General features: G+C 46.7%; 1 protein-coding gene across 1 annotated transcript in view; it reads left to right on the plus strand.

Moving 5' to 3' along the window:
- The window catches only part of CCNYL1 (cyclin Y like 1), a 72,123-nt gene that overhangs the window by 19,694 nt on the left and 25,881 nt on the right, over positions 1–26,548 (plus strand). The window contains exons 2-6 of the mRNA XM_088459094.1: positions 15,563–15,637; positions 17,578–17,612; positions 18,323–18,423; positions 19,345–19,380; positions 19,848–19,899. Coding sequence (XP_088315220.1) covers positions 15,563–15,637; positions 17,578–17,612; positions 18,323–18,423; positions 19,345–19,380; positions 19,848–19,899 — 299 coding nt within the window. The remainder of the gene's footprint in view (positions 1–15,562; positions 15,638–17,577; positions 17,613–18,322; positions 18,424–19,344; positions 19,381–19,847; positions 19,900–26,548) is intronic.

The following is a 26,548-nucleotide window of genomic DNA, read 5'->3' on the forward strand; positions in this document are numbered from 1 at the left end:
ACATCAGAACAACGGAAGAGCTGCACGCCTATCAGAGGAGGCAGTCAGGGGAGCCACATCAGAACAACGGAAGAGCTGCACGCCTATCAGGAGGCAGTCAGGGGAGCCACATCAGAACAACGGAAGAGCTGCACGCCTATCAGGAGGCAGTCAGGGGAGCCACATCAGAACAACGGAAGAGCTGCACGCCTATCAGGAGGCAGTCGGGAGACGCATCAGAACAACGGAAGAGCTGCACGCCTATCGGGAGACTCATCAGAACAACGGAAGAGCTGCACGCCTATCAGAGGAGACAGTCAGGGGAGACTCATCAGAACAACGGAAGAGCTGCACGCCTATCAGGAGGCAGTCGGGAGACGCATCAGAACAACGGAAGAGCCGCAGGTTGGCCTCTGCTGCCCTAAACTATCAGTGTTCACTGAATGAAAACAATATTATGATCAGGCTTTCAGTTATTTGCAATGTGTTTAATTTAAAGTGTTACCCTAATATCTCAATATAATGGGGGGAAAAAGGCAATTTAACAGCCATACATAATTCTTTCTCCATGATATGGTAAGATTAAAACATACAACAGTAAAGTTTTTTCCGTTACTGAAAAAGTTAAACTCAAAATCTGAATAATCAATTATCACCTCAAAATTACGTTTTGTATTAAAGTTTGGAAGTACAAGCTCCTTTCTAAAAGGAGATGGTCCTAACCAGGGTTGGGGGAAAAAAGAAAAAAATTTTTAGAAAACATTAAAACATGGTTGATCAAGGCCGCTAATACATAGCAATATTTCACAGTATTAATATAATCATATTACATTTTTGTTTCATTAAAACAGTAATGCAACAAAAAAAATATATATATATATATAGTGTGTTTATAATTTTTTTATTTTATTTTTTTCCCCATACGTGGTCCTTTAAATTTTTATTTTTTTAGCACTTGTGGGCTACATGCAAAATCAATCAGTATTTACCCTGATTGCAAAACCAGGACAGTTGTGTTTGCCCCCATTGCAGTGCAGCATGGTTTGTTCTGGTGTAAAGTAGCTTTGCTTTGCTCCCAGCTCAGAATCGGGTCCTTGTTGGTGCCGTTCAGTTCCTGCACATTCCACTGAGAATAGAAACCTTTATGTGGCCTTCATGGTTTTTTTTTTCTTTGCGCTGATTGTACGGAGAAATGCTGTCAGGCTGGGCGATCGTGATTGTATGGGAAGTTCTTTTTTGTTCTTTGTTGCTCACATGAGCTATTTAAAGGTGCAGCATGATTTATCTATTGATAAGAAAGTGAACTTGACACAATGTAAACACAGGCTCCTAAACCTGCTTCCACCTACAGTTCAACTTCTGTGCTAATCCATCATTATACATTCAGCTAAATAGACGGTGGTTGGAAGGTTTAGTCTCCGCAGAGTTGCATTTAAGAGGCCGCTACGGTGCCAAAGATTAGCTGTAACAGTTGTTACTCGGGACAGGTTTTACTAAGCAGTGAATGCAGTTTAACAGAACCTAATTCCTTATCTATTAAATACGCAACTATTGCAACTTGTGGTATAATGTATTTCAGGTTGACAGTGATTAGGCTGCAGGGGTGGAGGGTTAGGGCTTGGCTGCAGGGGTGGAGGGTTAGGGCTTGGCTGCAGGGGTGGAGGGTTAGGGCTTGGCTGCAGGGGTGGAGGGTTAGGGCTTGGCTGCAGGGGTGGAGGGTTAGGGCTTGGCTGCAGGGGTGGAGGGTTAGGGTTTGGCTGCAGGGGTGGAGGGTTAGGGTTTGGCTGCAGGGGTGGAGGGTTAGGGTTTGGTTGGAGGGTTAGGGTTTGGCTGCAGGGGTGGAGGGTTAGGGTTTGGTTGGAGGGTTAGGGTTTGGCTGCAGGGGTGGAGGGTTAGGGTTTGGCTGCAGGGGTGGAGGGTTAGGATACTTGCCTAATCCTGTCGGGATGCCACTGTCCGTATTCTGACTGCCAGCATCCCGACCACCGGATCCTGTACGCAACCTGTCCTCACCACTTATAACCATGTTTTGCATTTTATATACCATTTAACCACATAATGTCCGTATGGCAAATTGGTCCAATGCAAATGAATAGTTACTTTTGTGGGTTCACATTGGACCTTTTTTCGGAGTTGTCCACGTTGAATGCGGACGGTTTGAGCATCCTGCGAGGGTGTCGGAGCATCTTTGCGTATACACAGGCGATTCTGAGTCCGGTCTCTGCTGTTTCTTGCGGGAAATGGGCGATTCTGCGTAGAAGTTGGGCATGTCGGTGGAAGTTGCTCACCATTGTGCAGTATTTATACCGTATATCCTGCGGCCAGCATAGGGTAGCTGTATATACTGCCGGGTATTGCATACTCATAGATATGTACAGCTCAGAAAGTGGAATAAAATGGTAACATTTTGGCCAATTTTATTTTGATTTTGGAATTCTCACTCTGTAGAAGAGCATTTCTGCATCTGCTTCCATAGATGGCTGGTTCCTATACACAGGCCGATATAGGCACTTGCCCCATCCCCTTTCGGTCACATATAGATGGATCATCACTGTGTGCCCTGTCAGATCAGGTCTGACCTCCTTTGCGCCAGTACTAATTGTTATCCTCTAGGTGCCATTTGGTGGTTGTTTGGCATCAGCCGTCTGTCTGTCGGGTCCCTGACATTTATTTATACACCGTTTTATAGCACTGACACATTATATAGCGCATCAGCGAGGCTGTTTTATCATTCACTGCAGTACCTGCCCGAGTATGGCTACAGCTGGGTACACGCCGGAAAGATATAGCTCTGCAGATGGCTGTTCATACACACTGGTCAACCATCACTGCAGTCCAATTGGCCGGAGATCGCGTTGCGACCCCCGTCGCCCTCTGCCCGCCCGTACTCACAGCACAATGAGCAGATATATCCGCCATCGGCTGTGCTACACAGCTGATGTAATAGGTCTGTGAGCGACGTCGTTCAGACACATCATCTGTACACAACACAAGAAGAATGAGAGATAAAAAATAGCAGCGCTAAATTACCATAGCTATCTAATACAAGTATGACAGTTGGGTGCAACTAATTGGAATTAATGAACAGTATTTTAATGCAATAAAATGACAATACAAGTGTTAAAATCACTACATGTAAAATGGTACAAAATTAAAAACGTCAAGAACCCTCAGGAGATGTATTCTGCAGAGGTGCATGAAAAAGATGGTAGCTTGTTCCAAATAAAAGGCACTGGGCTTATTAAAGGGCAGACTGCTGTAATGTCTGTAGTTCCTTAATGGTGGGGGCGTAATCCACATTAATAAGGCACCGCTGGAGGAAAGTGTCCCATATACAATTGAAGACTGGAGATACTTCAGTTATAAAGGCTAATGGTGCATACACACGGTCAGATTTTTCCTTCAGATATGAACGATAACGATTTAAAAATCATTCAGTCGTTCATATCTGAAGGAAAATCGTTCATATCTGCCATGCCTGAACGATGGACGATCAACGATGCGCGTTCCCGATGGTCAGATAACGATTTCTGACATCTGATGTGTTTGCAGTCAGACTGGGACGATTCCATTCATTTTAATGCAGTCAAAAATCGTTCAATCGTTCAAAACTTTGGTCAAATCGTTCATCTGACAAATCTGACCGTGTGTATGCTCCATAAGTCCTCGCCTGTGTTGTGCCTGTGCCGATGCCTCATCCACTTAGTCCGGAAATCAGGTGCAGAAATGAGTTGATTCCAATGAAAGTTCAGGTAAAGAAATCCAGTGCTGGTTCAAGCAATTCCGCATAGGTTGAGGGGTTCTGAAGATGAAGGGGTGGACTACTGACGCGTTTCGCTGCGATAAGCAGCTTTATCAAAGACCTTTTGCGCTGTATTGTAGCCATGACAATCAATGTGCTTCCTATGCAGCCAGTCTGTGTGTTGTGTGTCTATAGACACTTTTAGCTTTGTGTCCTAACCTTGCCATGGACCAAGTCCATATTATACAGGTTTTGAAAATACATCAAACTCAGGAGTTCTGACCTGTTTTATGTCTAACCTCAGGGGTCCTCAGACTGATATATTGTAGTTATTCAGCGTAAATAATTAAACATACCAATTTTGGATTTCAGTATTTAGCAATATGCGGTTTGCTGTTATGTTAGAGGTTGTTAAATTAACTCCCTTCCTGTCTGTCAATGACATAAACTAATTTAGAGTACACCTGACCGATGCGGCCAGCCGACTGTCCCGCTGAGTGAGCGACCGATTTGATAAACAGACACACTGACCAATGGGCTGCTAGATATGTCCGGCCAGCCATCACTACTGGGTGGGCATTTAAGTTTGCCCAACCAATTGTGATGTCAGTCTGCGGTTCCTGCGGCCAGGGTCAGTGCGACGCCTATACACCCCTACATATGCGTACATTATATATGTAAGATATATAGCCTTTGCTGTGCTGCACGGCCGACGCGATATATCTGCGAATGATGACATTCCGCTATATATCATGTGTACACACCCGCAAATACTCTGAATGATATTTACTTTGTAGGCTGTAAGAATGATCTATCGTACAGTGGGGGTCATTCAGACCCGCTCGCAAGCGGGTCGATGTTGCCCCACGGCGCATGCGCACGCCGGAGGGAGCTCCGACGTGCGCATGCGCGAGACCTGAATAGCGACGGGCTCTCCGTCGCTCCGGGTCTCGCACCAAAGGGGGTGTGCTGTCGATGTTGATTGACAGCACGCCCCCTTTGGTGGGCGTGCCGGGGGCGCGGCTGCCAGACGGAGGCGTTCCCATGGGAACGCCTACCGTCTGAAGTCGGCCCCACTGACATCACTAGTGATGTCAGTGGCAGTGATTTTGGCTCTGATAGAGCCAAAATCACTCCAGGGCTTGCGGCAGCGAGACTCTACCACAGGGTCTCCGTCGCAAGCCCGATGGTCTTGACCATCGCGACCATCATCATGGATGCTCGCATAAGCTGTGGGTGGTCACCCACAGTCCATTTTCATGGAGGAGGGCCCTGATTCAGAACGAGCGTTCTGGTCAGAGCGTTCGGCTCTGAATCAGGCCCAGTGTGTGCCCAGCATAAGATAATGGAGTATTAACATGGTTGCTATTTATTAGGGGCTACTGTAAGTGATACAAACTAAACTCTTCTCTAACTGTTCTTTCAACACATAGTAAAGTTTCCCTTACACACAGCACTTCGGGGAGACAATCTGCTTGTTATAGACCAAACAGGCCCTAAACTGCTGCATATGGGCACAGAACGCCGTTTGCACTTGGCATTTAATCCTGCCCAATCTGACATCTATTGGGGATCAGTTGTCATTACTCTCTCCATAGACAGAGCTCGTTAATTAGGCATTGTTTGGTTTGTCAGATTGGATTGTAATCTCAGGCTTTACTGGATATTAGTCTGTTTAAAATTGCCCATGTATTGTACATGCGTGTAACCGTGTTAGTCACAATTAGCTATGCCAACGTCGTGTCACTCGGGTGACCAGACACGTGCGGATGTGGGATTATCTCTGTACATCTGTGTACCCCTACGCGTTGATGCATTTTGCTGTATAGAAAGTCTGTCTGACTTTGGGGCCTCGCCCCACAGACGTTTAATGGGAAGGACCAGCAGGACTGACTGGACCTGCCGGACCTGGGGGATTAAAAGCAAAAAGTAATCGAGACTTGTCCCAAAGACTACAGGCGTAAAAACTGCATCTTCCCGGTGTACTGTATGTCACAATAAACTTTGTGAAAATGTACGTTTTTTGCAAAAACAAAATCGTTTACACCTAACTGATAGCTGTACCTATCGTCCATAATATTACCTGCTCAACGTGCGTTCTTGAAGACTGGTAATTGCATTTATTTAAAATACTACCGGTCCAGAATATCCTGTAACGTGAATGCGCGCACAAACTTTCTGATAAGTGTTATTTTTACATCGAAAACAATATTGCCCATTATATTGAGTACACTGTTGGCTGGGGGATTTGGGAACACTCTTTGAATGCTTTGTTAAAAGGAAGTTCAAAATATAAGATATTGTACGCTAATTAAGGGTGGTACACACTAGACGACATGTCGGCAACATCGTCTAGTGTGCACTCTCAATGTCACGGACTATGCGTGCTCCCGCGGAGAATAATCGCCCGGCGGACCTGCATGCAGCATGGCCTCTGTCATCGGCAAGTGTGTACGCACTTGCCGAGCCTGGGACCCCCGCAGGGTTCCGTCGCCCGACAGGTCGGCTGGGTACACATTGGGAAATGTGTACCCAGCGTAACACCCATGTGTCTGAGCCAGCATAGATTTGTATGGTTTTATAGATGTGTAAGTATACACAATGCGCCATTTATCATGATCCTGTTTAAAGCCATTAAATAGATGAAATAAAACCTAGTTTATTCCGTCCTATGGCGATACGCTACGCTGCGCTACCACCGGCTACAGAAATGTTCAATAACCGCTCTGTAAATAGGAGGACCAATCATAATCTTGAGCAGAGAGATTACAGCAGGGGTCTTCAACCTTGGCCCCCCAGCTGCTGTGGAACTACACATCCCAGCATGCACTACCACCTTTTTGATATAACAGCATGCTAAAACTATGGCAGTGCATACTGGGATGTGTAGTTCCACAGCAGCTGGAGGGCCAAGGTTGAAGACCCCTGGGTTACAGCATCTGGTTGGGCATTCTACTCGCACCAAAAACTCTGCACAACTCCTTATTTCCTGACTAGAAGTCCATTAAAGCCCCCCCGTCCCCCTCCCAATGCTCCGAATTATGGGTGAGTGAGTTTCAGATAGACAATGGCAATTATATTAAGAAACATAACTTCCTGCAGCTTTCGGCCTCTGTTATTGCTACGACCCTAATGGGAGCGCAGGTGACGGTGACCTCACACCCCTGTCACTGCGAGAAGGCATTGGACTATAACTGCCTGTGTCTGTCATTATCGGTGTCTGTCAGTCTTTGTGTAGATTGTATTATTAGAATGTTAAATACGGGGTACACTATTCCTTTATAAGTTCCTATAGTTTGATCTTGGAGATCTGTGACCTGTATAACTAACTTTATTTTAAATATTATATGCTCACAGGATTTATACAACCCTAACAGTATACGGTGTTTTCTACAACTCCCTGACAATACTCTTCTTCCCGTCATTTCTAGATTCATTGGTGGGGAATAAAATTCTCCGCGATGGATGGCGTTTCTTATCACACCCTAAGGAGGCGCGAGGAGAAAACTTGCAATGACGGCACTACCATAAATGGCCGATATGTGCGCAGCCGGGCATTGCTACAGTACAAGGTGGCACATTGAATCGGCTCTACTGAGATTGATGCAGTGCGAGTACTGCGCCCGCTTGCGTCTCTTGCAAATACACGCAATTGACCTGCATGCGTCTGGCACGTACAATAGTGGATGGATTATTATTGGTCATAAACTAGGTGCGGATGCTACTAATACAGACACCTCACTGGATGTGCGTGGCTCTGCATATTTACCGAAGTGCGCTATTTTTGCGTGCAATTTTATTTATTTATTTTTTTGGTAATCACCAATTTTGCTACCAACCTTCTACCATTGTTTCTTTAAAAACATTTCCGGTTTTAGATGAAGCTAATTGTAATGAGATGTTTTCTTCCCTGCGTTGTCGGTAGAAGACTGCGCGGGTCACTTGATGCAGCGGTATAGCTTTCAGCAGGCTTGGCAGGCACGTAGGCTTTCTCCTTTCCCTGCGGTCATTGTGCCCGTGTAGGTGAGACTCGGAGAGAAGCGCCAGGATCAGACTCGTTAGAGGACAAGATTATAATAGAGGTAATCTGATCAGACCCTTGTGACTCCTGTTGCCTCGCTGCATTATCAATTGCCGCATTTGTTTTGTCCTTCAAGCCGGCAGCGTAATAGTGTTTTTTAAGTGATGCCTGAGGAAGCGGAGCGTGCCTAGTGCTGCATTGCTCAGGCACACACCCATTGTATTACTCGTTCACAGGAACAGTGAGAAACAGGAAGGTCGTCCCAAGCAGAGGAATGTGGTAGAAATAGCGCGGACTTCCTCTGCTATTCATTTTCTCAGACAGCCGGAGGGTGAGGTCAGACAACCTTTGCTCTAACATCAGCTCTATGTGTAATGGCCGTTAGTCAGACGTATGCCCATACTCTGATTTATGCGCCAGTTACCATTGCACGCCATATCTGGTAATCTTGACGCTACAATACCATGCACGGAACTAGCCACGCGGTAGGGTGCAGCGACATCTCCAAGATATGGCGGGTAGGGATGCCTTGTGCTAGTCGGGCCATCCGGGCACTTGTGCAGATGGAAGGTATTGTGCCATGCACTTTTGATAATGAAACCTCCCCCCCCCCCCTCTTCCCCCCCCCAGTGCCTGCTGTGTAATGCCAGGTACACTCCTGAGCGATTTTACGGAGTTTCTCAGTGATGAAGTAATCTTGAGGACATCTGATTACGAGTTTAAACACTTCTGAATTATCGCTCCGATCGGAACGATTATCTGTCTTAGAGCTCATCAATAACCATATGGGCAGAAATATTGGCTAGGTGACCTGAAATTCGTACACACTACATAATGTGCACGATATCGGCTCCTCTTCCTGGAGGCGTTTCAAGCCGCAGATCAGAGCTAATCATCCCAGCCGAATGCTTTTGGAAGGACCATCGGCCCCAGGGGCTACGTATGCACTCTGAGACCATCGGGCCGAGCTGCTGAAAATCATCGGATTGGCCGGACTATTGCGTAGTGTGTACCCAGCTTTAGGCATGTCCTGTTTCATCGGCAAACTTGTTACTTTAATACACTGAGCACATTCTCGGAGCCCATTAAACCTGCTTTGATGTTGGCTGAAGCAAACAGACCTGCGCACACGCTCTCTCTAAAGGTGCCTACACACTGTACATATTTTTTATAACCATTTTGGCGATTATGACCGATTGCAACTGCAAATCGTTTAAAAGCTGCCGTGTGTAAGCACGATGCTGATGCGCGCTCCCGCTGGTCTTTGGTCGTGGTCTGTGATCTTTTGAACATTCAGAAAGATCACGACCTGTCTTTAATGATTGGCCACACATTGTTCCGTGTGCACGCACAACTAATGATTTCATGAACGACGAACGATTTGTCGTCATTTTCCCTGGACACTCCCCTCCACCATTTTGCGCCAGCCGTCGTAGAGACAGAAAATGCATCTTGAGGTTGTTTGCTGCCAAGCGACCCATCTATAATTTTCAATCGTTTGTACAATCGTTTGTACAATGTGTATGTACAATATCGTTTGTCCGGGAGTGTTCAGGAGTTCAAGAGAAATCGTTAACTAGATTGTATCGTTGCCTATATCGTACTGTGTGCAGGCACCTTAACAAACAGCAGCTATGCGTTCATGGTGACATTGCAGGTAATGTTCAGAAGCGTTAAAGCTCGGTAAAACGCAGTTATATGGAGAGGGCTCATTTATAAAAGTGGTAACTGTTTGGTACATTGGACTCTGCCATAGTGAGCGCTATGCATGAGGCTTGTCTGTAATTTATTTGTGCAGTAGTAGTCACGTTATACGTTACTTGCAGCGCAGGTGACTTAAAAGTTGGCGCGTGAAAAGATTGCGACCTACAGTAGATTACGGTGAAGATACGGTTTGGAAGGGATGTTGCTACTTACAATGGGTTTAGTATCTTTATTTGATTTAGTGTATGTTTGTGCAGTGGCGTTCCTTCCCACGGTGTCATTCGATGTGGGGAGGGGCGTGGCCTCGCAGGAAGGGGGCGTGGCCTCACGGCTGAACCCCCGTGGTCCCATTATCACTGGGAGGGTGGGGGTGCGGCGGATGACACCCGGGTTCAGCTCGCACCCCCCTTGACGCCACTGTGTTTGTGAGTTGGCACAGTTGAGTCTTTCCTTAACATTGTTTTTTTTGCCAAATGACTGGTCTATCTAGTCACTTTCGCTGCTAAAAACGTTTATGTTGGCACTGCCCATGTACATGCTATTAGCTGCGTGAGCTTTCAGTTTGTACCCCTAAAGGGAAATATAGATTACTTATATTCATTGGGATTTTCTGCACAACCGGGATCCTCGTCTGCTCTTCCCCCTGCTCCCTTACACCGAACAGAAGCTACACAACGATCTGGGGCAGCACAGATGGTGTAATGGTCAGCATTACTGCCTCATAGCACCGAGGTCCTGGGCTCAATTCCCACCACGGCGATGTGGGGAGTTTGTATATTCTCCCTGTGCCTGCGTGGGTTTCCTCCGGGTGCCCCGATTTCCTCCCACACTCCAAATATTTACAGAGAGGTTAATTTGGCTCCCACCAAAAAAATGAACCCTAGTGTGTTTGTATGAGCATGTACATGTGGTAGGGGAAAATAGATTGTAAGCTCCACTGGGGCAGGGACAGATGTGAGCGGCCAAGTATTCTCTATCCTCAGCTGGGCTTTTTTAATGATATGAATGTTTTCTATTTTAATTTTACTGTTGTCGTAGTAATATCTTACATTGTCGTAGTAATAATACCTTACATTGTCGTAGTAATAATACCTTACATTGTCGTAGTAATAATGCCTTACATTGTCGTAGTAATAATACCTTGCCTTGTCGTAGTAATAATACCTTGCCTTGTCGTAGTAATAATACCTTGCCTTGTCGTAGTAATAATACCTTGCCTTGTCGTAGTAATAATACCTTGCCTTGTCGTAGTAATAATACCTTGCCTTGTCGTAGTAATAATACCTTGCATTGTCGTAGTAATAATGCCTTGCATTGTCGTAGTAATAATGCCTTGCATTGTCGTAGTAATAATGCCTTGCATTGTCGTAGTAATAATGCCTTGCATTGTTGTAGTAATAATACCTTGCCTTGTCGTAGTAATAATGCCTTGCATTGTCGTAGTAATAATGCCTTGCATTGTCGTAGTAATAATGCCTTGCATTGTCGTAGTAATAATGCCTTGCATTGTCGTAGTAATAATGCCTTGCATTGTCGTAGTAATAATGCCTTGCATTGTCGTGCTCTTCTGTTTTCATTTTTCCACTTTTTAGGCAGTTTACGACATCGGGGGATTTTGGCACCATGTGCCGCCGGGAATTGCTGTGTGCATATCGCCTAATTACAGTAGTGCAGACAGGTGCGAGGGGAAAACTTGAAACGTAGACAGGACACTATGTGCAGTATCGGAACGTGACATCGCGCTGATATCAGCCATTGATTTCCCCCATTGGTAGTTGGTCACATTGCAGCATATGCACTTTATATTACACATTTGTGACCGTACCAGGAGAAGCTGATGTAACGTCCAGCAAAGTGTAATATAAGGAGGATAAAACGCCACAAATAAACTAATAAGGAAAATGACATAAGACGCTGAGCACCGTACCACAGCCAGTTACAGCTCTAAGCAGTTTGTTCCAGCGCGTGGAATTTCTAAACATGAATTTCAATGGCGAAAAATGCATCCGTACAGTAAAATTGTTTATTTCAGGGGGATAATACAGTGCGCCGATATATCTGAGTCTGAGCAACTCCTTCCGGTCTTATAAACCCCATGTACAGTGCTCTCTGACTATCACTGAATACTAAATAAAATAATACATTATACATTTAAATGGCAGTAATACATTTTGTATCGGGAAACTTGAGTTTCAAATAAAAATAAAAAAAACAAACTTTTCCACTTGTTCCTCTGGCGGCGTTTGGCCTTGTTCTCTGTGGAATTCCTCCCATCATTTCTGTTCCTCCTGGAATTCGGACCCCACCAGCGGGAGTTTTCCTCGCCCTATTTATTTATAGGCCATAAATCTTGCAGAACTCCTGAAATAAACTACAGGGTGGAATGTCGCAGCGAAGCCAGGACTCTGCGTGCGCACTTGGACCTCACACCTCTCTACTCTCCTCCACCATATTTGGTTCTCTGGCCTTTCTGAAGTTATTAATGAAGTCTGAAAAACTGAATTAATTATATTTCCCCTTTTCACACTGACCTGAGAGCTTACCTGGAAGGACATGACCGTCTATACTGTGCCTTCTAATTTTAGCGGTTCTCCTAGTCTGTCAGTGAGGAACCAGGCCCGAAATATAGTCTACTACGGCATAGTTTTGGGGTCTCATCGGTTGTCTCTTCTGTATTGGAAATTCATATCCTAGGACTCGCTTTCACTGATTTTGTAACTTAATTCTAAAACTTAAATGTGGTTTTGTAACCGTGTTCTGATTTTTCTTTTCCCCCGAAATTGTGAAATCTCCTCCTCTATGAAACGCACAAAACTTGAACTGTTAAATTAAGTTTGTGTTAGTTTCTTACAGACGACAAATGTCTAAGGGCCTGATTCAGAGCCAGATGCAATTTGCGGACGGTCTTTCAGGAAAAGGGGGTGGCTATTCAAATGAACCGTTCGCTCTTTGCGGTCTGTTCACGCCTCTATGTCTGAACGAGCGAACAAAACTTGCGGTCGTTTTTTGGATAAATACGCCCCCTGGCCGCTCGCATCCTACGTCATGTCCGCTATTTATTAGATTAATCGAGTACATCGACCAGGGTATGAGCTGCTCGCTATTCTTGTGGTTGGCTTTTGCTACCACAATCTTGCGAGCAGTTCTGGCTATAATATAACCCAGTGACGTGGTCAATGACGCTGCTGTATTAATTATGCACACCCATAAAACGCCCGTTTTGACCTTTAAGCACGCCTGCGTTCGGATCTCCACTCCCCGTTTTCAAGCACCTTCCCCTGTTACCACCCACATACGCCTCTTTCTGTCACTCAAATTATCAGGCATTCGCTATTTTGCGAGCACATGAATTTCGACCGCACTGACTGGTTCGCGCATGCGTATAACGATCCGTACGCATGCGCAGTTGGACAGACATCGTACCGAGCAAATGAAAACACATTGCTGCTTATTTCTAAATCTACGTACATTGGCTGTATATACTATAGACCAGTGGTAGCCAACCCTGGTCCTCAAGAGCTACCAACGGCGCATGTTTTGCAGGTCTCCTCACAGAATCACAAGTGATATAATTAGCTCCACCTGTGGATTTTTTCATGTGTGTTAGTTAAGGTGCACACACAAGATTTTTTTAACGATTATCGTTAACGATATCGTTCAATCGTTGAAAAAAATCGTTTACTTTCTGAGTTAGAATGATGATCGTTCACGTTTGTAGTTCAGTCAGACTGACCAACTCAACGATTTTCCTTAAGGGAATATGCAAAAATCATTTGTAGTTACAAAAAATCGCTCATTACATTTAGTAAATGAACGATTTTAGTAAACTATTTTGGTTCACTTTTCCCTTGAAAAAATGAACGAAAATCGTTTACTAAAATCGTTCATTTACAAAATCGTTGTGTGTGTGTGCGCAGCTTTAGTAATGAATACACCTGTGCACCTGCTAGGTGGTCTGGAAAACGTGAACTGTTAGTAGCTCACGAGGACCGAGGCTGGCTACGCCTGATACAGACAGTCCATCGGCCTGTTGTGTACGGAATGAAAACCGTTCTTTATTTTACTTAGTCAGTGCAACAGCCACGTTTTCCTCACCAGGTCCCATAAGTTACCAGGTTTTAGTTCCAGCTAGCCGGAGTGGGCAGAGAATTGTATAGTGTGTGCCCAGCATTAGACCTGGCAGCTGCTGGTGTTTGACGCGCCCTCCAGTGACCTTTTGCATGTATCACACATCAGCATGTAAGTAGAAGAATAAGCCCCTGAAACATCACCCACTTATGGGCGTCTCCCAAGATGCCACCTTACAGCCTACGCCATTACCGCTTAATCCTACAAGTAAGCTTTGCCTGTGCAGCAGTTTATTAATCTATTTTCATTTGATTCTGCGTAGGAGAGCTTAGAGGCATATCCATTCCGTGCGAGGTGAAATATCTTGCGCCCAATTTTGGATTACCGCATGTATGCGCGCTCCCGATACCCGCGACAACCAATAAAAATAAGTCACTGGGTTTTCAGAGCTGAAACCCCCGCGGCATGTAAAAAAATTATACGTGTCCAGTGGCCTCTGCGGCACCTAATGGCCTACCCTCCATCTTGTCCATGGGGAGGGGGCTGCTGGGAGGCTCCGGTGGCGCTAGGAGTTGCAAGTGCTGCTGGGAGATGTAGTTCTCCCGGCTGCGCTGCGACACATGCATTTATTTGCAGACTGCATATGTGCGAACGGCCATTGCCAGGTAGAGAGCCTTCTCTATTAGCAACTGCGAGTTAATAGAGTAGATAATCATCCTTGTGCTGGCCACGCCTCCTGAGCGCATGACCTCATGCTGAGGGGGCTGGGCCACCAGCTGCCGGGAAGAACAGCACAGCAGTGCTCCGGGCGGCTACAGCTTAGCATAGGCTGCAGTGTACATGTCTGGAGCATCCACTTAGCAGCGATATTGGCTACAGGGTGCATTTCTGGAGCAATGCAGGGTGCGAGCCAGATGCAGAGACCATGGGGTAGCAACTGTGACGTCCACAGACCTCAGTGCAGCAACACTGCCCGCACACCCCTAGTTTATGTCCCTGTCTGGAAATAGACATTCATACATGGACAGATGCAGAATAATAAATGCATGGATACAATTATCGGAATAATTCGCACAGCATACAGAAACTAGTGCCGAGGGAGGGGGGAGCGTACTAATTTCCTAGACCCAGGTTTGTTGGAGGGACTCAGCAGGGACCTAGGTCAGCTGCTCCCTACTTTGTAGAAGTCATGGTTCCATCTGCGTAATTAGGCCACGTCCCATGTAGTGCCCGGCACCTCTCTACATCCCTGCACTCAAACTATTCTGCTTAAGACCGAACGGTAACAAACGAGGAGGATGGCGAGCAGACAGACAATGAGACACAGGGTCATGGGCCCTGGCCAGAAGAGCTAACATTCTAGAAGGAGAGGGTGAAGATAGAAACTTAGACACATGGAGTTTAGCAGTGCAGACTGCATAGGAGGTGGGGGCTAACAGCTGAGGTGGCGGGAGGATGGGTTGAAGCGGAGAGAGGGTAGGATGAAGGCGTCAAGGGCAGGGATATAGGGGTCTAGGGATATAGGGGTGGAGGAGAGGAAGATGGACAGTGTGGAGTGACATGAAGACCGGTCAGTGTAATGCAGGGAGTTACAGGTTATACAGTCTTTGATATTTTGAGCACAGCCTTGGTCTGACACCTCTTAAACAAAAGCTTCTTTGGATTCGGAATATTCTGCTGCTCTCTAGGTCTATAAAATGGGCTTTAAATTTTTTCTAAACACTGAAAATATTAATCGGAAGGATTATTAAACCAAAGCTGCAGGAACACTTGTAATGTTCTCCGGTATATGTAACGATCCCTGTACCTTGTCAGGTATTCAGCCATGTGACGGTGTATTTGTATATAGCTCAGCTTTTAAGGCATTGCTCTCTGTTATCAGTCGTTTTTCAGCGAGGTGAGGCTAGTTAAGGAGACCTTTAGTAATGTTCCCGATCAGAGATCTACAGTGCCTGGGGGAAACGGGTTTCCTAAATCTCGATGCTGAGCACTTTATGAAGATGTGTTAATAAGATCATGTCTATTTTTTTTTGTTTTTCTGGTTGTAGACCTGGCACCCGAGTCTAACCCGTCGGACCACCCCAGAGCAAGCACAATATTTCTCAGCAAATCCCAGACCGATGGTGAGTTTTACCTCTTGTCGTACACAGCCAGACGTTATAAACCGTTATAGAAATGTACCCGCCTGCTGCGGATTTGTAAAAAAAGATAACTTCAGCTGTGTGACCAGTTTTCATTTCCTCAATTTTAATATATAATTTTTTAATTTGTTTATTCACTAAATGTGGAATGTAAACCAAACCTATCTGGATCGAGCAGCATATTCGCTGTGTACCCTTCACGTGATTTGTTACCCCAGCCGGTTTGGGAGAAGAGGTCTTACTGTATTGCGCGCATGATGGGACAGGTGTATTTTATTTTTTTCTAACCACCATCAAGAAATATTTACGGTTCTTGCTTCGGCATTAATCCACCTTTTCCAATCAGCAAAAATATTCTGCGCACAGGTTTCATAATAAAAACTTCACTTGAAGATGATGATGATGATGGATATTGAATTTTTTTTGTTTGAGTTTGAATGAAACGCATAAAATGGCCGATTCAGAGGTGGACACTTTTCCTTTCCTGCTGTGCGTCATTTGCGCAGACCCCAGGGCTCGGGCGGTAGAACAGTCACGCTATGCGCTGTTTGTGCAGACCCCAGGGCTTAGGCGGTAGAACAGTCACGCTATGCGCCGTTTGTGCAGACCCCAGGGCTTAGGCGGTAGAACAGTCACGGTTTGACTTGTCAGGGTCTGTCATTAGTCTCCAAGCTTGGGGTATAGTCCCTGGTAAGCTGGGGTATAGTCCCTGGTAAGCTGGGGTATAGTCCCTGGTAAGCTGGGGTATAGTCCCTGGTAAGCTGGGGTATAGTCCCTGGTAAGCTGGGGTATAGTCCCTGGTAAGCTGGGGTATAGTCCCTGGTAAGCTGGGGTATAGTCCCTGGTAAGCTGGGGTATAGTCCCTGGTAAGCTGGGGTATAGTCCCTGGTAAGCTGGGGTATAGTCCCTGGTAAGCTGGGGTATAGTCCCTGGTAAGCTGGGGTATAGTCCCTGGTAAGCTGGGGTATAGTCCCTGGTAAGCTGGGGTATAGTCCCTGGTAAGCTGGGGTATAGTCCCTGGTAAGCTGGGGTATAGTCCCTGGTAAGCTGGGGTATAGTCCCTGGTAAGCTGGGGTATAGTCCCTGGTAAGCTGGGGTATAGTCCCTGGTAAGCTGGGGTATAGTCCCTGGTAAGCTGGGGTATAGTCCCTGGTAAGCTGGGGTATAGTCCCTGGTAAGCTGGGGTATAGTCCCTGGTAAGCTGGGGTATAGTCCCTGGTAAGCTGCGGCCCCCAGACCTGCACTTGTTTCTGCGCTGTTTGTCATCTTGTCCGTTTTATGTGTGCAGACCTTCTCTAGCATGGCTCTCGCGCAGAAAAACGCAATGTACAGTACACTGGTCTGACACACACAATGTACAGTACACTGGTCTGACACACACAATGTACAGTACACTGGTCTGACACACACACTATGTACAGTACACTGGTCTGACACACACTATGTACAGTACACTGGTCTGACACACATACACACAATGTACAGTATACTGGTCTGACACACAGATATATACACAATGTACAGTGCGCTGGTCTGACAAACAAATATATACACAATGTACAGTATACTGGTCTGACACACACAATGTACAGTACACTGGTCTGACACACACACAATGTACAGTATACTGGTCTGACACACAGATATATACACAATGTACAGTATACTGGTCTGACACACAAATATATACACAATGTACAGTACACTGGTCTGACACAGATATATACACAATGTACAGTACGCTGGTCTGACACACAAATATATACACAATGTACAGTGCGCTGGTCTGACACACAAATATATATACACAATGTACAGTGCGCTGGTCTGATATATACACACAATGGGACAAGGGTATTTTTGTGTTCCTGGTTAGACTGTTGGAATTTCTCTGATCATTTCACGTTTATCTGTCCTTACAGTGAGAGAAAAGAGGAAGAGTAACCATATAAATCATGTGAGTAACACTAACCGGGTGATTTATTGTATCATTAACAACGCAGGAGTGTAGGGCAAATGGCAAATCACACGGGTTTCCCTGCGGGTATTATCCGGTGCCCTTAGCTCTTAGTTATACAGTCTTTACATGCTGGCGTTGGTATGTATTTCAGAATATACATATGACGTGTCAGCCATATTGCGCTATTTTTACCAGCGGGAACGTTACAATGCTTATTTTCAGCTTTTGTACTTGGGAACACTGTGCTGTCCATTATGCTTAGAACAGCGAGTGCTTTAGTATTGAACGAAGAATAAAGCGTAGAAACGCGTTGGGGCTGATGCTGAGCGCGCCTGTTAGCGTAGCGTGTTCCCGCATAGGCAGCGTTCACGCAAATGTGTCCCCTGCAGGTGCATATGTTCCTGTCGGGAGGCGCATCTTCTGAACCTAGTTTAAGGCAGGCGCCAGCACACAGTGAAGATGATATTGTGTAGTACGCTAACATCATACGCTGCCGACGCAGAGGCGGCTCCTCTACGGCTCCGTGTATATATATGTGCAAATATACGCTGTCTGCGCTTGTATCTTCCAGCGCTGCCTCTGCGTTTATGTAATGTGTATAGTGTTATTTATGCTGTACAGGTGCAGGCTCCTAACTTATGGTTTTATTTATTTTTATATATATATATATATATATATATATATATATATATATTTATTATCTGCAGGTCTCTCCGGGGCAGCTCACTAAGAAGTACAGCTCATGTTCCACCATATTTTTAGATGACAGCACAGTCAGTCAGCCTAACCTCAGAAGCACAATAAAATGGTGAGTGACTGAAACGCCGTAACGCAACCTTACAGCCGCTGGCTGAGACTCCCAGGCTTTCTATATTGTAATCGGCGGAGCACATGTATGTAATGTCATTGTATATTGGGTACCTGTAGAGTAGCCTGTGGCTGTAACGGGGCTTTAACCACCGTCCGCTAGAAGCTAAGTATTGCTGATACTAAGAACGGAAGCGCCGGTACATCTGGGGCTCCCCATAGCCGGTTCTTTACCTGGGTCGTGTTTATCTTCCGGTTGAGCAGACATGGAAACCTAGAACCTTACAGAGCTACAGGTCGCTGATCCCACAGTAACAAAAAAGTGCTGAAAATCAAAATAATTTGCTAAAAGATGTTAAAGGAGAAAAAAAAAAATGTGACAATTTAGACACCGAAACCAAGAGAAAAGCCGTCACTCCGGTTAAACCGCGCTCACCAGCCACTCGTGATGCGTATAGCCACGGACAGGGGAGTACACCCAGCAATCCGGCCACATGAGGGCATCTGCCTGTTATTAAATCACAGAAAATGCAGTAATAATATATGATGTCTCCTCCTTTTTATATATCTGATGAAGGGAACGCGATCTGGAAACGCTTTACATTTCTGCTATCCGGTTACGGGAAGACGTTCCTGTGATACGGCTGGAGCGCTGCTTTTTCTGTGTGCGCCATTCAGATCCTCCGTGATCTGATGTCCGTTTATAAAATGCTAATCAGTGGGTGATTATTGGGGCTATTGGTATCTATATGAACGTCAACCCATTAAATATTAGGCTAGTGGTACCGCTATCCCTGTGCATTACGGGGGCTGGGTTTCATAGGACAAGAGTGGTCATTTCTGGGGAACCGTTATTATGTTGACGTTTTTGTCTCCTTTTGTTCTTACGTTTTTCCTTTTTTTTTTTTTCTTTGTTTTGCAGCGTTACCTTAGCAATATATTACCACATAAAGAACAGGTATGGAGTAACGATGCTTGTCTATGGATTGCGGACATGACTGAGCCCATTTACAGTACACTGCACAAAACAGTTTGGCCCATAATGTAATTCATCCCTGCATTAGGATAATATTGTACTGAAAATTACCTTAATTTAAAGTAAATCTGTATTTCTTGTTAGTTGAATGATCTCCTGGGGATACGGGCTTGTCACTGGTTTAGTTACTGCTAAGCGATGATTTTGCCCGGTCACTCCTGTAACTATATATTTATAATGTACAGAGAAGGCTTTGTGTGTGTGTGTGGTGACCTATACAACCTTGTGTGCTATATACTGAGCTTTCACGTACACTAAATAGGTATACACCTGCCGCTACTGTTTCTCCCTGCTGGTGGTCTTAGAATAATATAGTCTGTGTACGAACTGTAGGTGATTTAAAAATTGTTTCTGAAACGATAATAAAAATCCACTTTGCTATATTGCAGGGATTCCGACAGATCCTTGGACATATTTGATGAAAAGCTGCATCCCTTAACGGTAAGTAACCGTGAGCTAGAACCACTGCCCTCGCCTGAAACTTATTACCACTTATATTTGTGACTTGTGATCTTTTTGGGGATTTTTAGTATAGAAGCGCAGTTATTCGGAATCCGGACCTACCACTCTTTCTGGCTCTCTAAGCAAGCAGGATTTCGTCAGGCTGGGGACGCACATGTCAAAGCGGGGGAGACCTCGCAAATCACCATGGTCATTCCGCTTAATAGATCGTTGATAATAGCGATGAGTTACTAGCTATGGTTAGATCCCTATCACAAGCGATTGCAGCAGAGGCGCACGGCTGGTATTGATAGTCGCCAGTGATCCCTAACAAAAATTTAAAAATGCAAAACTTGAGCATTAATTTGTGATTTCGTAGCTCCAGTAATGGTGACATCAGCCCCAACTTGTCTGTCCCCTCCCAGCGCTGCTGCCACTTTCTCCTGCCCCGTGTGCGATTAAAAAAAACTATCACAATAAATAGTGTCTATAACAAGTCTATGTCCAGGACAGGATCATGCAGCCCATAGACATTGTGCACATTTTATTTTTGTTTTCTTATTTTGATTTTTTATTTTTTTCCCCCCATATTTAAACGACATACAATAAATATCTATTCCATTCCACTATGATGCCAAATGTCTGTCCTTGCGTGTATGAACACGTTATTCCCAGGGATACTGATGAATCTATAAAACAGACGATGTAGCTGGCAGGGTTATGGGAAAAGAAAGTTGTGTGGATAAGTAAAGCAGGCGTATCCTGGGGATAAGAAATACAAAGTATCTCTTGCTGCCTAGAACTACAAAGGTCCTTCCACCTAGGACCAGTCTAATGTTATATAAAATATGAGGTGTGTAGTTCACTGGCGCTTTCCCTCTAATTTCAAATTCAGTTGTAACCAAATTAATAAGTAAAGAGAACTTTAATTCAATACATAAATCCTCCCAATGAGGTAAACAGAGGCAGAAAGATGTGTCAAAATAAAAACATCAGCAGCCGACAGTAATACAATAAAAACTTCACTTAAAAGCAATTTCATGGATATAAAATGTGATTAGTGGTTGAATTGCTTGTTGTGGATTCACTCAGTTCAATAAAGTGTCCATAGATGATTATTTCTGTAGAAAAAACTAATTTTTCACAAGTTGGAATAATTTTCTGGTTCAAGATAATTGTTTTGGACTCACTTTATCAATAAAGTGTCCATGCATGTGAAAGAAAAGGTAAGTGGTTGGATTCCTACCATCAGATGAAGTAATGGGGCCCCTTGGTCTTCCAGGACCTAGGAACTCCGGAGGGCTGAATTAAGGGGAAGGATGTAATGGGCCCCAAAGCTTGTATCAGATGGTTTCCAACACTCAGTCACTGCAGCCAACGCGTTTCGACCGTCTCCTGGGTCTTTGTCAAGGCTGGATATGTACTGACTGATCAGGGTTTATATACCCATGGAATGGCTCGCTTCCTGTTTGGGGTTTCCTCTCGCCTCCCAGTTACGTCCCCTGGACCAGTGCTTCTCAACTCTAGTCCTCAAGTGCACCCGACAGGTCATGTTTTGTGGATGTCTTTAATCATACACAGGTGAGTTAATCTATTTAGTTGGGTCACTGACTGTCCCACTGGATTCCGCAGACAGAGATCATCAAAACATGACGTGCAGGGGGTACTTGAGGGTCGAGGTTGTCTAGACTGTTAGCTCTCACGAGCAGGGCCCTCCTCCCTGCAGTGTGCTGTTATTATATTAATGGTCACTCAATAGGCAACTGTGATCCTTTCTGACCGTCCTTCCTTGGGCATCGGGTCAGTGATTGCTGCTGTTATTAATGGTCACTCAGCGTGTAAATATCTCAATGTTAGATTTCCCCCCTGTGTGCTGTCTGTCTGATATATTGTATTGTAGGTTTCCCCTGTGTGCTGTCTGTCTGATATATTGTATTGTAGGTTTCCCCCCTGTGTGCTGTCTGTCTGATATATTGTATTGTAGGTTTCCCCTGTGTGCTGTCTGTCTGATATATTGTATTGTAGGTTTCCCCTGTGTGCTGTCTGTCTGATATATTGTATTGTAGGTTTCCCCTGTGTGCTGTCTGTCTGATATATTGTATTGTAGGTTTCCCCTGTGTGCTGTCTGTCTGATATATTGTATTGTAGGTTTCCCCTGTGTGCTGTCTGATATATTGTATTGTAGGTTTCCCCCCTGTGTGCTGTCTGTCTGATATATTGTATTGTAGGTTTCCCCCCTGTGTGCTGTCTGTCTGATATATTGTATTGTAGGTTTCCCCTGTGTGCTGTCTGATCTATTGTATTGTAGGTTTCCCCTGTGTGCTGTCTGATAACAAGAGATATGGTAAGAACTTACCTTTGTTATCTCTGTTTCTACAAAGTCCATAGGGTCCACAGGGTTGACCTTGGGGTATAGCTGGATCTGGATCCATGGGCACCACGCAGTTAAAGCTTTAGCTGCTCCCAGGATGCACTTGGGTCCGTCCTCCTCTATACCCCGCCCCCGGCCACAGCACCTCAGTTGGTAAGCAGCCTAGGCCGGAGGAGGAGACTAAACAGAGAGAAGGAAGACTGGAACACACAAGAAACCATACTCACAGAAATGGGAGACGGAAAACCGGTGACCAGCCACACAGCCCATTTGAAGCCAGGTGCGTCAGGGCGGGCGCCCTGTGGACCCTATGGACTTCGTAGAAACAGAGATAACAAAGGTAAGTTCTTACCATATCTCTTGTTTTCTACTTCAGGGTCCATAGGGGGTCCACAGGGTTGACCTTGGGGATGTCCCAAAGCAGTACAACTAAGGGCGGGGACGCTCCTGTGCTGAAAGGAGTACCCGGCGCCCAAAGGATGCATCCTGAGAGGCAAAGGTGTCAAACGCATAGAACCTCAAAAACGTTTGAATTGAAGACCAAGTGGCCGCCTTACACAGCTGAACAGCAGAAGCGCCACGTCTAGCAGCCCAAGAGGGACCCACAGAACGAGTGGAATGAGCCTTAACAGAGGCTGGCACAGGTAAGCCCTCCTGTGCATAAGCCTCACAAATAACGGAACGAAGCCAACGGGCTAACGTTTGTTTGTTGGCAGGCCAACCCCTCTTGTGAAAACCAAAGAGGATAAACAAGGAATCAGACTTCCTAACCGAAGCCGTCCGGTCTACATAAATTCTAAGCGCCCGGACCACATCTAAGGAAGTCTCACCAGCTGAAAGATCAGGGGACTGAAAAGCTGGCACAACAAGTTCCTGATTAATATGGAACTTCGAGACCACTTTGGGCAAAAACTCAGGACGAGTGCGGAGCACCGCTCTGTCCTGGTGAAAAATCAGGAAAGGAGGGCGACAGGAAAGCGCCCCCAAATCAGACACCCTCCTGGCCGAAGCAATTGCCAGGAGAAAAACCGTCTTAAATGTCAGCCACTTGAGCTCCACCGCCTCAAGAGGCTCAAACGGAGGACCCTGCAGGACCCGTAGCACCACCGCCAAGTCCCAAGGAGCCACAGGAGGCACAAAGGGAGGCTGGATCCTGAGAACACCTTGGAAAAAGGTGTGAACGTCTGGTAGTATTGCAATCCGCCGTTGAAACCACACGGACAAGGCGGACACATGAACCTTCAGAGATGCAAGGCGTAAGCCGAGATCCAATCCTGACTGAAGAAATTCCAAGATCCTAGAAACTCGGAACACCTGAGGATCATAATGTCTGGACTCACACCACTGAAAGTAAGTGTGCCACACTCTGTGATAAATCCGTGCTGAAGCAGGCTTGCGTGCCCTGAGCATGGTACCAATAACCGAACTGGAGAAGCCCCGAGACCTCAAGACGGCTGTCTCAAGAGCCACGCCGTCAAAGACAGCCGACCCAGATCCGGGTAAAGGCAGGGCCCCTGAGACAACAGGTCCCGACGCTGAGAAAGAGGGTACGGAGCGTCGATGGAGAGGCTCCTGAGATCGGAGTACCAAGGACGTCTGGGCCACGCCGGAGCTACCAGCACGAGCATGCCGCCGTCCTGCTTGAATTTCCGCAGAACCCGAGGAAGCAGGGATATCGGAGGAAACAGATACGCCAGGTGAAACGTCCATTTCACCGACAGCGCGTCCACCAGACTTGCACCTGCGTCTCTTGTCCTTGACCCGTAAACGGGCAACTTGTAATTGTGACGGGAGGCCATCAAGTCCAGCTCCGGCAGTCCCCACCTGTCCACGAGTAGCTGAAACACCTCTGGGTGAAGCGACCATTCCCCAGGATGCACGTCGTGACGGCTGAGGAAGTCCGCCTCCCAATTGAGGACTCCGGGGATGAAGACCGCCGAGATCGCTGGAATGTGACCCTCCGCCCAAGTCAGGATACGAGACACCTCCGACATCGCTGCCTGACTGCGAGTTCCGCCTTGGTGATTGATATACGCCACCGTGGTGGCGTTGTCGGACTGCACCTGTACCGCCCTTCCGTGAAGAGCGGGGCCGGACGACTGCAGGGCCCTGAATACTGCCCGCAGTTCCAGGATGTTGATGGGGAGAAGTGCTTTTTCCGCTGACCAACGACCCTGAAGCGACAAAGAGCCGGTCACTGCCCCCCAACCCCGGAGACTGGCATCCGTCGTGAGCAGGACCCAGGTTGGGATCCAAAATGGGCGCCCCTCGACCAGATGAGCTGTCTGAAGCCACCAAGCCAAAGATAGCCGAACGTCCGGAGACAACACCAGCACCTGAGAGCGGATCCGGTGAGGTAACCCGTTCCATTCTGATAGAATCAGCCCCTGCAGGGGCCGGGAATGGAACTGGGCAAATTCCACCATGTCGAATGTCGACACCATGGACCCCAGAACTCTCATAGCAGAATGGACCGACAGGCGGCAACGGCTCAGGCAACTGCGTATCCGCAGCTGTAGGGAGGCGACCTTCTCCGGAGTCAGGAAGATCCTTTGCTGACGCGAATCCAGCAGGGCTCCCAAATGAACCATCCGCTGTGATGGAATCAGGGAGGACTTTTTCCAATTTATCAACCACCCGTGTGCTTGCAGGCAAGCGATCGTCAGGTGGAGATGTTGAAGCAGTACCTCCGGGGAGCTCGCCAGCAACAGGAGGTCGTCCAGGTACGGCAGCAGCCGTACATTCTGGTTCCGAAGATGTGCGGCCATGACCGCCATAATCTTCGTGAACACCCTCGGTGCCGTGGAGAGACCAAAGGGTAGCGCCCGGAACTGATAGTGGTGTTGAAGGATAGCGAACCTCAGATACCGCTGGTGTGAAGATGCTATCGGAACATGGAGGTAGGCGTCCTGGATGTCCAGGGACACCATGTAATCCCCCGGTTCCATCGCCAGAATGATGGAACGTAACGTTTCCATCCTGAACTTGGGAACTCTGAGGAATTTGTTCAGAGACTTCAAGTTGAGGATAGGGCGATGAGAACCATTGGGTTTCTGCACCAGAAACAGAGACGAATAATACCCCGTCCCTCGTTGTGATAGAGGAACGGGAACAATGACCCCTGCTTTCAGCAAGGACTCTATAGCCTCCTGAACCTGTAACGCCTTGGTCTTGTCCTGAGGACTTGTGCAGAAAAACTGGTGGGGTGGTCTGTGCCGAAAAGACAGGGCGTACCCCTGGGAGACCACTTCTCGAACCCAGGCATCCGTGGTGGTATTGTGCCAGCACTGGGCAAATAGAAGAAGTCGGCCTCCCACTCTGAGGTCCCCCAGAGGGAGGCCCGTCCCATCAGGCCGCAGGTTTATCTTCCTGCTTGGAAGAAGGGCGCCGAGCACTCCAGGCTTGCTTCTTGGGTTTAGAGGCCGTCTTACTCGCAGACTGTCTCGGGAAGGACTGACCTTTCGCCTTACCCTGAACCCGAAAGGAACGAAAAGCCGAACTCCGAACCTTAGCAGGCAGTGCCGCCGAAGGGAGGAAGGCCGACTTGGATTTAGCCAGGCTGTCCACTATTTTGTCCAAGTCAGGACCAAATAGCAATTCCCCATTGAAAGGTAAGGCCTCCAGACCTTTCTTTGAATCAGAGTCTGCTCTCCAGGACCGCAACCATAAGGATCGGCGGGCAGACACCGCTGCAGCCGATACCCGCGAGGTCAGCAGACTAGCATCTAAAGAAGCTTCTCCAATGTAAGAAGCAGCGTCCCTCATTTGTCCCAACAACGCCCGCTGGACATCCGGAGCGTCGTCCGGGAAGGTATCTTTCAATGCATTGGCCCACCCCTCAATGGCCTTGGCCACCCAGGAGATGGCCATGGACGGTCGGGCCACCGCCCCAGAGAGGGAGTAAATAGACTTTAAGCAAGTCTCAACTTTCCTGTCCGTGGGATCCTTCAGCGAGGATATCGACGGTAATGGTAAGGTGGCGCCCCGAGTTAAACGGGTGACATGGGAATCCACCGCCGGTGGAGTTTCCCATTTTTTACAATGTGCCTCAGGGAAGGGGTAATTAGAAGCCAACCGCTTCTGAGGAAGGAATCTCTTACTGGGCGCCTGCCAAGCTACCGCCATATGATCCGTCAACTGATCCGACAGGGGAAACACCGCAGAAGCCACCTTAGTTTTTTTGAAACTAGGAAACTTCGATTTAGGAACCAGTGCCTCATCCTCTATAAGAAGAATAGCTCGCACCGCCCTAACTAGTGCTCGCACATTAATGGACGA

Source organism: Taudactylus pleione, unplaced genomic scaffold, assembly GCF_031769625.1.
Source record: "Taudactylus pleione unplaced genomic scaffold, aTauple2 ptg000896l, whole genome shotgun sequence".
Classification (NCBI taxonomy): Eukaryota; Metazoa; Chordata; class Amphibia; order Anura; family Myobatrachidae; genus Taudactylus; species Taudactylus pleione.